Genomic DNA, 16,990 nt, shown 5'->3' with positions numbered 1-16,990 from the left:
TGTCAAGACAGGCTGATCAACAGAAATGTGTATCACTAGGTCTCCAGTGCCACAATGGGTGTTTTGCAGGTGCTGAATACCAGTCTGGCGTACACAAGTAAAGTCTTCTGCTTTGGGTTTGTACTATGGCATTGGTGCCTGCCCCAGTTCAGTAGATATTTCTGTGCCTTTTCATGTGTCCCTGTGATGGCAGCAATGCTGCCTTTGCCTAGAGCATATATGCAGCCTTCATCTTCTCACAGGTGAGCCTTACTACACAGCAGCATGGTCCACAGTAACTGTTGTAGAAGTAGGGTGTGTGCTACCTGGACAGATCCACAAGCTACCCACAGCACATATGGGAGCTGTGCAGAGCCACAAGCAGTGAATTTGCAATTGGTCTTAGGAGGCTCTCTGCATTGTTTTCCAGGGAATATCTCTATTCTCCATTCCAGATTCTGGAAGGTTTTCTACCATTTTCCCTCTATTACCGTGTCTGCATCTTGCCCATCTTTCTTTCTTTTGTTTGTGGTCTTCTTTTCCTCTTTCTTTTGTCCCGCAGAACTGCATCTATATGTAGACTCTCTTATTCATCCTCCTACCTGACACCTGGTCCCACTCTGTTACCTTCTTACATCTCCTTGGGATTTGTCTTCTCCCACCTTCAGACACCTGCTCCCTATCACTCCAGACCCTCTCCTATTAGCTTGTGTGTGCATGTCTGCCCACAAGGAAGAAGGATGGTGTGCTTCCTCACTCATCCCCATCCTTCTAATGCTCTGGACTAGGCTAGATGCCATGGGAATGTCTGGGCTACAGTGACTACAGATTGCTGTTGAAGAGCTTCTGCAAGGAAGCTGAACAGTTAATTCTTGCTGACTGTGTTAGCTGAAAGGCTTCGAGTTATTTTTTGCCAACCTGTCCAGAGTTTGCTTGGCTGGAGGCATGTTCAGCCATTCTTGCATGTGTTCCTGGACAGTTTGAGGTTAGAGCTACTTTTGAGCAAAGAATATTTTGTTTGAAGGTGAGAGGGTAGGGAAAGCCCTTGGACTGCATGCAAGAGCAGAGAGGAACAAATGCTTGTGCAGGTGACACTTAAGTCTTCAAAGGTGGAATTCTTTAGGGCTGTTTATCTCTCTGTAGCTTGTTTCTCTGATTTAGCGTAGTACAGGTATTCTGTGAGTTGAGTTTTTCCTTAAATACTAGTTTTGATAATTTTCCAAAAACTAAGAGTAGTATCAGAGTTATTGTGAGCTTCCCAGACAAGGATGGCGATTGTGTGCTCCCAGAAGTCATTTTTCTTTCAGAGTATGCAAAATACTTAAACCAGAAACTTCATTGTTTAGCAACACTGACATACAAGCTATGGGACCAATACACATCTGTCTGCAGTGAGATCACACTTTACAGATTTCTCTATTAGTAATACAGCAGCCACAGAAATGGGATTAGTAGTTTTAAAAGTCACTGTCTTAGGAGTCATATGTGTGCACAGGGAAATCTTAGACCTTATTCTTCATGTATTGTGCATATTATATGAAATGGCTGATTTTTAATTCATTGAATCCAGAGAACAAATTTATTAGTTTCTACTGCATACCTTTTTGTGCACAACTCATTTGGTGTTTGTAAAGTCATTGAACTCTGTAATCATCTTCATGCCCACTTTTTTGGTCTTTATCAGATAAATTCTGAAATAGTTTTTTGAGTGTTGATTTAAAAAAAAAGAATCTTAGTTTTGTACATTTTTTCTTCATCTGTAGTTTTTAGTTTGTCTACATGTGACTGTAGATAATAAGGCACAATCTGTCCAATATGAGATTTTATGATTGGCCTATGTGTTAATATTCTTCTAAGCATTATGTAGTTAAATCTTATGAAAGCACAGAGAATTAAAATATTGCTTTACAGAAGTAACAGACTAAAGAGAAGTTTAATTAAAAAGTATTATGAGATGGTTGAATTCCTTATGGGTTCAGCATGCAGAATTCTGTTTTAAAATGCTAACAGTAAACACTTTTTGAGATTAATTAGATTTCTTTGATCTTATCTGTCATTCATTATAACTTAGTATGTTTTAGGTACCTGGTTATTTGTTACAAAGGAATGCATAAGGATTGGCTGCAAGCATAGATTCAAACTTTCCTATTTTGAGAAGTTCATCTGAAGGAAGAAACAGACTTTCGTGATGTGAAGTGCAAACACAAAGAGACTTATGCAGCAAATGTTTTTGATTTGTCAGATGATAGACGCAGGAAACAAACCAAAATGGCAAGCAACACTAGAATTATTACGAAGTTAATTACTCACACAGTCTTTTAAGGAAAACAGTTCCACTGCCATGATTTAGAGTTTTATTGCTGAAGCATTGATAGAACCTGTTTATCTCCAAACCAGAGTTTGAGATGTGCCAGACTGAAAGTGGAAAACGTGCACAAGCTGTAAAATCTGCTCAGGTTGAGGGGAGCATGTCTGCACTGTGGCTCCTAAGCATGGGGCTGGGGCTGGTGTCATGCTGACATTTGTGGACCAAGCTATATATGGCCTTCCTCAGGGACTTCCACTGTTAACTGCAGTGTTGAAAGACTTGTCTCTGTGTAGCAAAGATGGAGTGCAGCATTTTGACTGTCTGCAGCTTGAGTTCTTTCACAAACAAATTTGGTTTTGTTTCATCAGAAGCTGTAAAGCTGAAGCTGAATTGTGGTTTGGATGGCGTTTCTGGGAAGTGGGCAGGTCTTGTTAGACCTCCTGCTGAGCTGGGCAGACTGGTTTGCCCAGAAGAGTTGAGGCTGGCAAAGTAACAGGAACAAAGTAGCTTTCTGGTGCGTAAGTCTGGCTGGAAAAGGAGATAGCAATACCGGAGAGCCCATTCAGGAATATCAGGCTGACACTAGCTCCCATTTGAGTGTGTGAGAAATCAAGCCTTTCCAGGCTGTCATGTGGGGATAGCAAACCTCTGAGTAGAGGAAATGCATGTGAAGTCTGTAGAGCCCATCTTAGTATGGCTTTACAAAATAAGTGGCCCTCTGTTATGAAGAGGGCCATCTGGTAGTAGTTTTCAGCACTGATCATGGACTTCTTGAAGGAGGATCTGTAGATGCCAAACTTGGTCACCTCCTCTGGCTGCAGCTGCTGTTGCACAGAAAGCTGGTGCCTAGGACCCGGGGGGACTTGAAGCAGGGGAGTGCTCCATGCCACCACCAGAGGGGTATGGCACCATCTACTGGGCAGAGGAAGAGAGACCACATGGAGAGTGAGGAAGAGTCAAGTGTGCAGTCAGCTCCATAACTGTAATGGCTATGTAAACAGAAATACCATAGCAATAAAAAACTTTACACTTCCAGCTGTACGGAATTGAGCTTCTGAACCCTCACTGTATATACTACAGCTTTGGTTAAGAGGGGGTTTATAGCAGCCGAAACTCAGTCCTGGTGACAACATTGTATGGGTTCATGCCTGCCTGGGTATCACGCTTGCCAGTTTAATCTGTCTGGATATCCCTTTCAGACTGATTCTTCCTGCTGATTTCATTGATAAAAAATAGATAGGCAAGAGTCTAGATACATGTTTGAGCTTTTCAGACAGATAAAACATTCAAAAGCATCTGAAATTTAATTTCATCTGTGCTATTTTTGGAGGACAGATCCTACTTCTAACCACCATGTTGTGAAGATACTGCTGTTTGCAAGCAGAACTGAGTTTCATGTGTGTTTTGTGAACGAAATTTTTTGGTGTCTGAAAGATGTTCCTTGGTCAGAAGCTAACATTAAGTTCACCAATATTCATAGAGTTCCCAAATTACATCCAGGTGTTTTTCTTACAGTTGAAATAATAGTGCTGTTCATATATGTCACTGGCAAGTAAACACATGCAATGTTTCTCCTTATTATGCTAATCAGCTTTCATTACCCAGTAATAAGGTTAAATCTGAGTTTCCATTTTGAGAAATAATCAGCATATTTCTGCTATGCATACTTCAGAATATGATTTAATATATTTGCACAATTTTTTCAATAATTTGTGCCTACTTTCTCTGAATAGAAGGGGAATTTGGAAGTGTCCTATGCCCCATGAGGAAAGCATATAAAAATTACAACAGAAAAAAAAAAAAAAATCCAAAACATTTTCTACATCCAACACATTTCTATTCTGTATGCAATATCTTTTTGAACATTACGGCTGTCTTCCTGTTGTATAGCATTGCTTTAAAACAGTAAGTACTACCAGCCACATGCCTAACTGGCTGTGTGTTATAAGTTGAGTTCTAAATGCTGAGATCTACAACATGCTCTTGTAGGGAGTCCCTTTAATTGTCCTTGTAACATTTTCTGTGATATTGCTGTTGAAACTCACAGAGGAGCTGATTGTGCTGTGTGTGTTTGTGCACATTATGATGTTTGCTTCCTGACACAGTGAAGTTTTTTTCTGCCTGGTTCCCACTAGGTGACCTTAAAACAATAATCCATCTGCAGCTGGGAGAGTTAATTTTTGACAAAGAAGCAAACCACAGAGGGCAGTAAGAGTCAGGAATATGGTGTGGGTAGCTCCTTTCACTGTTTCTGTCAATATTCTGTTCTTTAATTTTTTAAAATTATAGGTATGTAGAATCTGTACGTGTAAGTGTAGTAAGCGTGGAATGAGGATGCTGACATCATTAGTATGTGCTTTGCTACAGATGTTGTAGTGCTCTAAGAAATTACAGCTTTGCAAAATAAGTCGTATTGCTTTTCTTGGCGTAATATAGATTGTGAGAGCAACTAACAAATGCCATTTTCCCTTTTCATCACTTTGTACCCTAATGTTTCAAGACAAAAGCTTTGTGCCAGCATTGTATAAGTGGATACACCTTTAATTCATTGCTGCTTGCCAGTACTTCTGATGTGGATAGATGGATCTTAACTGTCTGGGTTTGCACCCAGGTCACTGTTAGAATGATTCCACATAAACTGAGGCAAGCTGGTTTCTTGGTGTTCTCACTTGTGTGTTATTGTAATTATGGTAGGTGACTGAAAACCTATCTTTGTTACTGTTACTTGTTTGACAGTATCATCTCTTGGAGAAGAAAGTATCAATTTTTAAGATAAGCACCGGTTATTGTAACAAGGTTTAGAAGAGTGTGGATTTTGTTACTGGAAAATCAAGAGAGTTTTAGGACTGTGTTTTGCATACTTAGAAACACCTTTACATGATACATATAACTTTGTAAATAAACCACTACATCTTAATGCTAGTATATGCATGTTTATTCTCCCTGGGAAGTATGAAACCTCTCTGAGTGCTACAGCTATTTTGGTCCTTATTAACCTTGCCTGGAGAGGTAATTATTGTGTATCTTGCAGCCCAATTTAATGGAAGTGAGAAACGGCAAGCATCTCCTCCCTCAAATGACCAGCGCAGGCAGTTAAGAGCACCTGGAGGAGGCTTTAAACCCATCAAACATGGCAGTCCAGAATTTTGTGGGATCGTGGGAGAGAGAATAGATCCAACTATTCAACTGGAAAAGCAGATGTAAGTAAGAACAGTAATTGCTCTCTAGCTCTTTGCCTCCCCACTTACAGGAGCAGCAAGTGTCCCAAGACATGCTGTCCCCCTCTTCAGTATCCCCTGTGTTAGTGCTCACAAAAAACTATTCTTATTAATCCTGCAAAGTGTAAGTAACTTTTGGGGGGGACAAAATAGAGTTAAACAGGAAACTCTTATCATGAACAGTGAATTTCATCTGCCAAGTAGGAGCAGTTATTTCACTTTCAACCATGTTGATTACATTGCATTAAGGAAAACAGGTGTATATCACATATATACAAATTGTGCTTTAAAGCTGCACAAATTCCGTATCTTTGTGGCTGCTGTTTCTAGTACCTCAGGCATGCCTTGTATCTGGCTGTAATACTGCTACAGGGAGAGACTGATAAGACCACTTACAAAGCTTTCAGAAAAGAGACTGTTTTTTCTACTCTGGTGGTGTCAAACTTGAGGGTGGTATTTAGAGACAGTTTTGTCAGCTCCAAACTCAAGTTCTGGGGGAATTCCCTGGAGTGACTGTCTGGTATCCACAAGGGTGGCCTCTGCCCTGCTTCATTGTTACCCTTCCTTGAACCATTTGGACAGACTGGCTTGTGTGATGAAATGGCCCGCTGTGTTGTATCATACCAAAGGTGCAGCCTTACAGAAAGGGCCAGAATCCCCTGTTACACAAAGAAAGAAAAATCTTCTTGTGGAGCAATTTACACAAGTTACACTGATATTTGTGAGCACTGAGGAATCCAATGGATTCACAGAGTAAAGTGAGGAAGCTGTGTCTTGAATCCCTGAAGGCAGTCCCACTCCAGAGACTGTCATTCTAAGTTAAATGCAGAATTTATTTTCACAGGAGAGGGAGGGCATAAATTAGCATGGATGTGAATGTGCTTTTTGTGAGAATACTTTGCTCCTGAATGGTAGCAGTATTGGGAGGATTAGCAATCCTTTTGCACTTCAGATCCTCAGTAGGAGATAATCACCTCTGTCAGTTGTGTCTGAGAGAAAGTAGTTCCAGAAATCCCTTTTCCTTTGACATTCTATTTCTATATGCAATATTTGGAAACTTAACCTTGAAACAGCAAATAATATCATCCACATGTTGTCATATTCCATCTAATCAGTCTCAGCCTTTGAACCTTCTGCTCATTGACAGATTGTAGACCTATCTCCAACAGAGGAAGCAGCAACCACGATTGTGAAGTCAGTCACTGATACTGTTAGGTAAATGACTAAAAAGCTATAAATTTGACTATAAGTTTGGTCCCCAGATTTGGGTAGTTCCAGCCCACCATACCCCCAAAAAATATATTTAAAATACTGCAGTTGTTCATTAACTTTTTACTCATAAATATATCGTCATGTAGTTCTCTCTTTTAGTGTAACTGCAGTTATATATAACTGCAATTGATAATAACAACTGAAAACTGCACAGCCAATTTTTCTTCCTTTAATTATTCAAGTGTGAATCACATGAGATTCTTTTTGATTCTGCACTATGCAGGATCAAACCTGAAATGAATGCACAGTTAACAATAATGTGTCAGAAAATGGAAGAGTTTAGATTTATTGTACCTTAAATTATTCATAATCATTCAAACTACTCAACTTTTAGTAGCGTGAGACCTCTCCACAGCACATGCCAAGCCATTCCATCATTCTCTACAAAAATTGAGTCTGTTTTTGTAGAGAGGAGTACAAGATCTAGAGGAAAGGAAGCATGCAAATTGACCAAGTGGGTTTCTAATAAGCAGGTTATGAAGTTTCCCAAGCAGGCAGAAATACCAAGGTGTGATAATATATCAAGAAAATACTTCTAGTTGCTTGTGATTAAGGAATCTGTAACTATGACCTTAGTAACTCATGGGCCCAGAGAAACTGAATTAATTGGTTCCATTTCCTCAATAACAGTGAAAAGAAGAAAGTGTGTTCTGCTGTTTCCATTGTCTTATTGAAAGGGAATCCCTCCCAGCCTTATCTACATGATCTGGTGACTTCCTGTTTTGCTCTGACCAATTCAGAAACAGAGTAGTGTTGTGCATTATATGAGCTGTAAAAAGTGATTATACTTACTGTATAATTGATGCAGCTGTCCTGTCCTCAGTGGAGCTGTGGCCACTTAGTGGCTGAAACCTGACTATTGAGAAAGTAAGGGACATCAGGAAGAATGTTCTATAAACCACAATCAGGATGCTTTCAATCCTGGGAGGAGATCCTGATAAAGGTCAAAGTGTGTGATTATGTTTGAATTTTACTTTCAGTTTTGCATTATGTGCCTATGTTTTCCATGATATCTTAGAAGACATGCATGTCTTCAGGTTTTTATGTCCCGTACTTCTGCATTGGTATCTGTCACAAATTGTTATCTCACTATTTTGTGATCACATCATTGACATCTGAATCTTTGATCTTTCTGCACAAATACCTATATGCTGACTTTTTAAAAATAGATACACCCAGAGCAAACAGCCCCATTACAGTTGAACAGCAAATTAGTCAGGAACTTTAAGCTGATTACAGCACTGTGCTTATCTCTCTAGCTAGCTGGAACAGGAGCAATCTGAGTGTTCCATTTACGTGGGCATATGATTCACAAGCAATTACGCTTCTGAATACTGCTGTTTACTCTCAGCTGTAGCTAAAATGCTTCCAGGGGTCACTTCTGAATCAGATGTTCTCCTATCAGCAGTTGTCCTCATTCTTCGCTGTTTTTCTTCCAACTGTTTCAAAAGCAGGTTTTGCTTCCTGGAACCAGCACTGCATTCTTTTTCCCTGAATCACTCTGCCAACTGGGGAACACCAGATCTGAAGAATATATGAAATACTTCCCTCTGAATATCAGAGTCCAGGGTGTCTCCCTCGTTTTGGCTAGGTCACATTTTACTTCGGTTTTATTTGGCCCTTTGGGGAGAAAAGAAAGAAAAATTATTTGTAGCTAATAGGAATAATTTTGAGACTCTCCAAAATCTATTTTCTGATTTACACTTAGTGTTAGTATTCTTCCCTTACACTCAGAAGACAACCTAGTCTTTAAATTGCTTGTTGAGAAATATCCTTCAGCAGTAAATATCTAATGGGGGATAGGGGGAACACTGACTGAAAACATTCTCATCTGTGCCTCAATTTTATTTGTGAAGCGATGGAGCTGTCAGGACCTTCCTTTCTAATTTGTCTTGTATATACATTAGTAATACTCTCTTTTTAGCTTTCTCTAATGCAGACTTTGGTTGTAACCAGGCACACAATGAATTTTTGATTTGAGCACCAACTTTTGCTTAGCACATTCATCAGATTTGACAACGGAGCTGACATCAGCGCAAGGTAGTTAAGAGCATGACTTCTGTCTAAGGGATCTCTCTGGTCTTTATTCACATTTATTACCTTTTAGTTGGAACATCTCCCTTAGAGTAAGTTCAGCAGAGAAATAAAATTAGAATAAATGGAAGAAAACTTTTTTGCACAAGGCCAGTGACAGTTCCTGGTGATAACAGAGAGCACTTTGATGTATGCGTTATCCTGCTTAGGCAGGCATGGTAGTGTCTCATTGTGCTTCAAAGTGCATCTGGCAATTGCAGGAAGGGAGCGATCTTCCTCACAGATGTGACTGGCCCAGTGCAGGGCCAGGCACATTACATGGCTTGGGAAGTCTGGGGAAAGAGTCAAAGCGTTTGCTACTGGACTATGAGATTTTAATTGCTGATACAGAGCAGCATGTGCTGAGGAGGTTCTTTGTTTGCAGTGGTCAGTTTAGTGAAGGACCCACCTCTCATCTCCCCATTTTCTTTCTTCCCTGAATTGAATACACCCAGTCCACAGATCTGCCAGAGATTTACTTAAAGCACTCTGAGTTGTCACAGCTGTGTTTAGAACAAGTTTTGTTGTTACAGATCTTCACACTTTATCACTTTTATCCTTTCTTAAATATTTATTTGAACAAATAATTTCCACTAGTAACTGTTCATACTCCTCAGGAGTTATTTTCTTTTTGTTTGCTTTTGTTTGTTTTATTTTTGTTCTTTTGTATATTAGTTGAAATACTGATATATCACAGGGATGAAATAGAGTAAATGTGTATATTGTGGATCTACTGCTTGCAAGATAGAGATTGTAGCATGTTGCTCTGAGTGGGAATTTCTTACATAAATGTGTACACCAGTCCTGTTGCTTGCTCTCCTGATCTAAGTTTTTTTCTTTCAGCTGACAGCAGCTACAGGCCTCCACAAGTTGTAAAGTTAACTTCAGATAATGCAAGCATGTGCTTTTTATCCATAATATTTAGACCTTAAAGGTATCTGTGTGATATTAACCATTATTCATGGGTGTGAAAGGAGTATGAGTTGGAATATGTGTCTGTATTAATCTCTCTGCTTTTTCCTAGATGGTATCATGGAGCAATCAGTCGGGCAGATGCAGAAAACCTGTTACGTTTATGTAAAGAGTGTAGCTACCTTGTAAGAAACAGTCAAACAAGCAAGCATGACTATTCTCTTTCACTGAAGTAAGTACTTGTCAGTAAAACATAATAAATGTAATTTATAAGCCATAATTTCTCTGCAAGAGAAAATGATCTAGTCTGTTGCTGCACTGGCATAGCTCAGAAGGGCACCCAGAGAGTTTGAGACTGTCAGTCTGCATGATGTGTAGTGACAGTCACTGAATTAAGACCTTGCAGTTGGGGATGTTAAAAGATTTTTAGTCTTCATTTGGTGCCCATTTAAATAAATAAACCTGCATATTTTTTTTCTGGTCCTGATTTGAAATGCTCCTGCTGCTTCTGCTTCAGGCTGAATAAGCAACTGTATTGTTTGGAGGTTTTATTCCTTTTGCTTCATACACGGAAGGAAGGCTTTGTGTGGTTTACTGTGGTAGAGCTGTACCGTATTGCTACAATTCTTGAAAGTAAAAAGCCCAGGATCAAGGATGAAAGATCTACAGAATTAGTAAACGAGCATTGTTCCAGTCTTAGTGCTGCTTTGAACTTGCCTCACCTACCTTAGGCTGATCAGGGTACCTTACAGATGTTGGCTTCAACATATCATAGAACAGAATCATAGAATGGTTTGGGTTGGAAGGGACCTTCAAAGATCATCTAGTCCAACCCTCCTGCCACTGGCAAGCTCGCTTGCATTTCCAGCAGAGGAAGAGTTTCCAGGCTTTCCATGCAGGAGAACAAGAAGCCCCTTGACCTTGGTATAGATTGTACAAGTGCAAAGATAATTGTTTCCTTTCTTTCCTTCTTACAGGATAGGGTCTGATGTGGAACCCACCCTTCCAAGTAGGTCTTGGACACAGGCCTACTTGCCTTTTTTACTAGCGCTACTCCTGACAGGTTGGCTTTTACATGGTTTCTTCATAGGTCTGTTCTGGAGACACATTTTACTGCTGGGATGATGGTAATACTTGATGGTAACAAGGTAACACTTTTACAGACAGCACCAAACCTAATCCTTTTTATATTCTTAGGTTCATTAGAAATAAAGGGCCACATCTGCTCTACCCTGGTTTAGTCTGATGGTCTAAAGAGTAAATTTCAGATTGGTTTTATATCCCCAATTTGGATTGAGTAGAAGTGCATCTGTTAACCTAGTTTTAAGATTCCATTCTAGGACTTAAGAAAAATATTTTGTAGGACTACTTTTTAAATCTCAACTCCTTTGCCGTTATTGTTGGGATCTCTTTGTAATACAGAGGTCCACCTTGAACTGCAACACACCTGCTTTAGAAATGTGGTTCAGCCTCTGCTGTCTCTTTTGTCATTTGACCTGTGTATTCTCTGATATAGTAGTCCTCTAGATATTTTCAAACACTGAAGCATTAATGGCACATGCTTCAGATATATCTAGGATTAAATTTTCCCTTAAATTCTTGTAAGTCTTGGAATATAACTTTCATTTTTAAGGATTTCGCTTAATTCTTGCATCAGCACAGTGATTTTTGTTATTCAACCAGAGTACAACTTCAAGAGAAAAAGGTGACAGTTAAATTTATATTTTGCAATTTTGGACATCTAGATGCGGCCTGTTAATGTTCTTTTGTGCGTCCTTGTGTGTTCTATTCCAAAGTTTTCTAAACTGGATTTCCTGATGGTACTTAAGTCTCTCCATAACTTGCTGTATTGTAAGGTAGCTAGATGATTGACCTCCTCCAATCTGTGTTTTCTGGAGCATAAGATTCTTTTGTACTCTTCAGCTCTTCTGCTACACATTGTCAAATCTAGTGCTGACTCTGGCCTCTTGATCTAGTCTATTAATTCTGTATACCAGCTCCTTAGGATGATGATCGTTCTCCTGTGGCCCCTCCAAAGCTCACATCATCCTCTTAAGCCCATGGTATTGCAATTAGAATTCATGTCCTGTCCATTAGCCTGTGATCAATTTTTTTTTTTTTTCAGGAGCTCTCCTGACATCCTGTAAATGTAATCAGTGTTTTCTCTCAAAGTGTCTAGCTGAATAAAGGATCATGTCAAGTTATTAAGCAAACCTGCTTCCTTTGCTAGAAACCTGCTTCTATTTCACTTGCAATCTCAATGACCATTACCATCTGCAAACTACTGACAAAGTTTGATGCTGTTGTTCACATCTGATTTTTATGCACTGCCATAAGGCTTTCTTCTCCTTTTCCCCTTATTTAGGACATTGAATTTATAATTCATTGTTGTTTTCTAATCCTCTCCTTAGTGAAGATGATTTTCCAATCAAAGTAAGGTTTTGAAGAGTTTTGGTAATCATGGAGATCTTGTTCCTTAAGCTCAAAGAGTTGAGTTATTGGACAGTTCTCAGGTTTCACTCACGATCCTTGGTTGAAACATTTCCTCACAATCAGCCTGGTTTATGACTACTTTTAGCTGTGGGAAGCTAGCCCTTCAAAGTGCCAAACACATGATACTATTTTGTGTTCTGATTCCCTTGCCTAAAGGCATCTGATCAGTCTGTGATGAGGTTATTTTATGCATGCTTACCTTGAGGTCAGCCAGAAATCCTTTCATTCATGTCATTGACGTGCAATCTTACATCCTCATTACTACCTGACTTGCAGGATCTCCTGCTTCCTTCATCTTTTGTTGAAATGTGAACGCAGGGTGTGCCAGAACCTTTCACTAGTAATGGATAGCAGTAGTGAGAACAGCTGCGTCAAGTGTGAGCAAGTGGATGATCTACTTAGCCTGGTGGGAGAGCTACAGGAGGAAGTAGAAAGGTTAAAGAGCATCAGGGACTCCGAGAAAGAGGTAGACTGGTGGAACCATGCCCTGCCCTCCCTGAGATAGAAACGGGAACAGCCACCAGAAAAAAAGCAAGATCAAGGGGATCCTGTATCCTACCTCCACCAGGCAGAAGGCAGTAGCTTAAAGGAGTGAATAGAGGCAAGTCCATGATCAGGGAAGCAGGTGAACCCCCTCCTTGCCTACCTCGTCTTCCCAGCTGCCTCTGTACAATAGGTATAAGGCTCTGGATGTGGAAGGTCAGTCAATGGATGATGTGGATGACAGTCCACCTACACTGGAGCTGTTGCCAAGGTCAGAAAGGCCTACCTCTCATAGCACGACCACCTTGACGAGGAAGAAAAGATGGGTTATAGTTGTAGGCAGCTCCCTTCTGAGAGGAACAGAGGGTTCAATATGCTGGACAGACCCGTCTCTTAGTCAAGTCTGCTGCCTCCCTGGGGCCTGGGTTAAGGACATCACTAGGAAACTTCCTAGCCTGGTGCAGCCCTCAGATTATTACCCATTATTGCTCTTCCATGTAGGTGGCAAAGAAGCCTCAATGCCTAGTCCAAGGGCAATCAAAAGAGACTTCAGGGCCTTGGAACAGTTGGTAAGGGAATCTGATGCACAGGTAATTTTTTCTCTGTCCTTGTAGTTGCGGGCAGCGACATTGGAAAAAAAAAGATGGACCCAGTGTATTCATACATGGCTCTGTGGCTGGTGTCAACACCACAATTTCGAGGTTTTCGATAATGGCATGGTCTACACAGCACCAGGCCTGTTGGCATCAGATGGGATTCACCGTTCTCAAAGGAAGAAGAGGATCTTTGCTCATGAGCTAGCAGACAGAGCTTTAAACTAGACTTGAAGGGAGAGGGAGATAATATCAGGTTTGCCCATGACAAACTGTGGGACAACACACCAAGGTTAGAGGGACAGAGTGCTAGCGAGGGCCCTCAGCCTGTTGCTCTGAGACATCCTGGGTACACTGTAGCACACTTGAAGGCTTACAGAGATGAGCCGGGGCTCCTGAGGTAAAAGGAGCCAACAGGGGAACACCAGTGAAATACATCAAAGGAATTAAGGTGTGTTCCTCTAAGAAGATGACATGGATAACAGCCCAGCTGAAGTGCTTCTACAACAGTGCACGCAGCACGGGCAACAAATAGGAGGAGTTGGAAGCTACCGTGCCGCTGGAAAGCTACGACCTAGTTGCCGTTACTGAAACTTTGTGGGACAAATCCCATGACTGGAGTGCAGCTATCAATGGCTACAAGCTGTTCAGAAGGGACAGGTGAAGAAGGAGGGGTGAAGGTGTTGCCCTCTACATCAAGAAATGGATAGATTGTGAAACGCTGTCTCTGAAGAATAGCCATGAGCAGGTTTAAAGCTTATGGGTAAGAATTAGAGACCAAGACAACAAAAGGAACCTTGTAGTTGGTGTTTAGTACAGGCCACCCAGTCAAGGGGAGCCTATTGACGAAGTGTTACTCCAGCTACAGGGGGCATCATGCTCAGAGACTGTCATCCTGCTGGGGGACTTCAACCACCCTGACATCTACTGGAAAAGTAGCATGGTGAGCTGTAGACAATCCAGGAGACTCCTGGATTGAGGATAAATTTTTAAGCCAGGTAATAGACAACCCTACCAGAGGGGATGCAATACTGGACCTGATGGTCACCAACGCAAGTGAGCTAATCTGAGACAGCAAGATTGGAGGCAGCCTGCACTGCAATGATCATGCACTGGTGGAGTTTGCAGTCCTGAGGGGTATGGGTCAGGCAAAGAGTAAACTCAGGATCCTGAATTTTAGGAAAGCAAAATTCCAGCTGTTCAAGGAATTAGTCAATAGGATGCCCTGGGAAACTGCCCTCAGGGACAAGGGAGCAGAACAAAGCTGACAGATCTTTAAGGACACTTTCTATAGAGCGTAAGAGCTCTCGATCCCCAGATGCAAGAAATCAGGCAAGGAAGGCAAAAGACCAGCATGGATGTGTTGAGACCTGCTGGTCAAACTAAAGAGCAAGAAAGAAACACATAGGCAGTGGAAGCAGGGACAGGTATCCTGAGAAGAGTATAGGGATGCTGCCTGTCTGTGTAGGGATGGGGTCAGGAAGATCAAGGTGCAGCTGGAGTTGAACTTGGCAAGAGACACAAAGAATAATGACAAGGACTTCTGTAGGTATGTCAGCCAGAAAAGAAGGTCAAAGAAAGTGTACCCCGCTGATGAACATGACTGGCAAACTGGTAACAATGGATGAGGAGAAGGCTGAGGTACTCAACAACTTTTTTGCCTCAACCTTCCCTGGCAACCTCTCTTCCCACACCTCTTGAGTGTATGGACCTCAAGGCAGGGACTGGGGGAGCAATGTCCCTCCCACTGTAAGAGAAGATCAGGTTCGAGACCACTTGAGGAACCTGAACATACATAAGTCTATGGGACCTGACAAGATGCATCCCAGAGTCCTGAGGGAATTGGCTGATGTAGTTGCAATGCCATTCTCCATGATATTTCAAAAGTCATGGCAGTCAGGTGAAGTCCCTGGTGACTGGAAAAAGGGAAACATGGCACACATTTTTTAAAAGCATAGAAAGGAGGACCCTGGGAACTACCAAACTGTCAGCCTCACCTCTGTGTCTGGGAAGATCATGGAACAGATCCTCCTAGAAGCTATGCTAAGGCACATGGAAGACAGGGAAATTATTTGAGACAGCCAGCATGGCTTCACCAAGGACAAATCTTGCCTGACCAACCTAGTGCCCTTGTATGATGGAGTGACTACATCAGCAGACAAGGGAAGAGCTATGGATGTCATCTATCTGGACTTCTGTAAGGTCTTTGATGAGGTCCCCCACAACACCCTTCTCTCTAAATTGGAGAGATATGGGTTTGATGGACTGACTGTTTGGTGGATAAGGAATTGACTGGATGGTTGTGTCCAGAGAGTAGTGGTCAATGGCTCAATGTCTGAATGGAGATCAGTGATGAGTGGTGTCCCTCAGTGGTCCACACTGGGACCAGTACTGTTTAATATCTTCATCAATGACATAGAGAGTGGGATTGAGTGCACTCTCAGCGTATTTGCAGATGACACCCAAGCTCAGTGGTGTGATTGACACACCTGAGGGATGGGATGCTATTCAGAGGGACCTGGACAAGCTCAAGAAGTGGGCCCATATGAACCTCATGAGGTTCAACAAGGGCAAGTGGAAGGTCCTGCACCTGGGTTGGGGCAACCCCCAGTATCAATACAGGCTGGGGGATGAAGAGACTGAGAGCAGCCCTGTGGAGAAGGACTGGTGGATGAAAAGCTGGACGTGAGCCTGGTGGATAAAAAGCTGGGCATGAGCTGACAATGTGCACTTGCAGCCCAGAAAGCCAACCATATCCTGGGCTGCATAAAAAGGAGTGTGGCCAGGTCGAGGGAGGTGATTCTGCCACTCTAGGGAGACCCCACCTGGACTACTGTGTCTGGCTCTGGAGTCCTCAGTACAGGAAAGACATGGACCTGTTGGAGCGGGTCCAGAGGAGCAGCACAAAAATGATCAGAGGGCTGCATCACCTCTCGTATGAAGACAGGCTTGAGACAGTTGGGGTTGTTCAGCCTAGAGAAGAGAACGCTCCAGGGAGACCTTATTGTGGCCTTTCAATACTTACAGGGGGCTTATAAGAAAGATGGGGACGGACTTTTTAGTAGGGCCTGTTGCGATAGGACAAGGGGTAATGTTTTTAAACTAAAAGAGGATAGATTCAGGCTAGATATAAGGAAGAAATTTTTATGATGAGAGTGGTGAAACATGGGAACTGGTTGCCCAGAGAGGCTGTGGATGCCCCATCCCTGGAAACATTCAAGGTCAGGTTGGACAGGGCTCTGAGCAACCTGACCTAGTTGAAGATGTCCCTGCTCATTGCAGGGGGGGTTGGACTAGACGACCTTTAAAAGTCTTTTCCAACCCAAACTATTCTATGATTCTATTTCTGACGTACTTTGTGTCCTAATAGGTTTCTAGCGTAAGCAGTCCTATGTCTTCCCCTGTGTGATGGTAAGAGAAATTTCAAGCCTACATGTTTTTTCAGTTTTGTTGACTTCAGTGAATAGGCTAAGAAGTCTACCAGTGGTGCAGCCAGTGTTCAGGTGACTTTGTACTATTGTCAGTGCTTCATCTTTTAGTGACATTTATATAAGACCCTCTGTTTCACTTCCCATTTTCATCAGGAAAGACATATGGCTTGCATAGAAGTGCTCAAACAAGGTGTGCATGGGGTGGTTGGCAGAGTTAACCATAGACAC

General features: G+C 41.8%; 1 protein-coding gene across 1 annotated transcript in view; it reads left to right on the top strand.

Annotated features, from left to right (window-relative positions):
- Positions 1 to 16,990, top strand: part of LOC104261148 (SH2 domain-containing adapter protein B) — an 85,962-nt gene that overhangs the window by 48,117 nt on the left and 20,855 nt on the right. Inside the window, 2 exon segments of the mRNA XM_059834179.1 lie at positions 5,319 to 5,487; positions 9,875 to 9,994. Of these exon segments, the coding sequence (XP_059690162.1) occupies positions 5,319 to 5,487; positions 9,875 to 9,994 (289 nt within the window).

Source organism: Gavia stellata, chromosome Z, assembly GCF_030936135.1.
Source record: "Gavia stellata isolate bGavSte3 chromosome Z, bGavSte3.hap2, whole genome shotgun sequence".
In the NCBI taxonomy this organism is placed as follows: Eukaryota; Metazoa; Chordata; class Aves; order Gaviiformes; family Gaviidae; genus Gavia; species Gavia stellata.
Note: the sequence above shows the minus strand (reverse complement) of the source record. Positions and strands in the feature narration are given on the sequence as shown.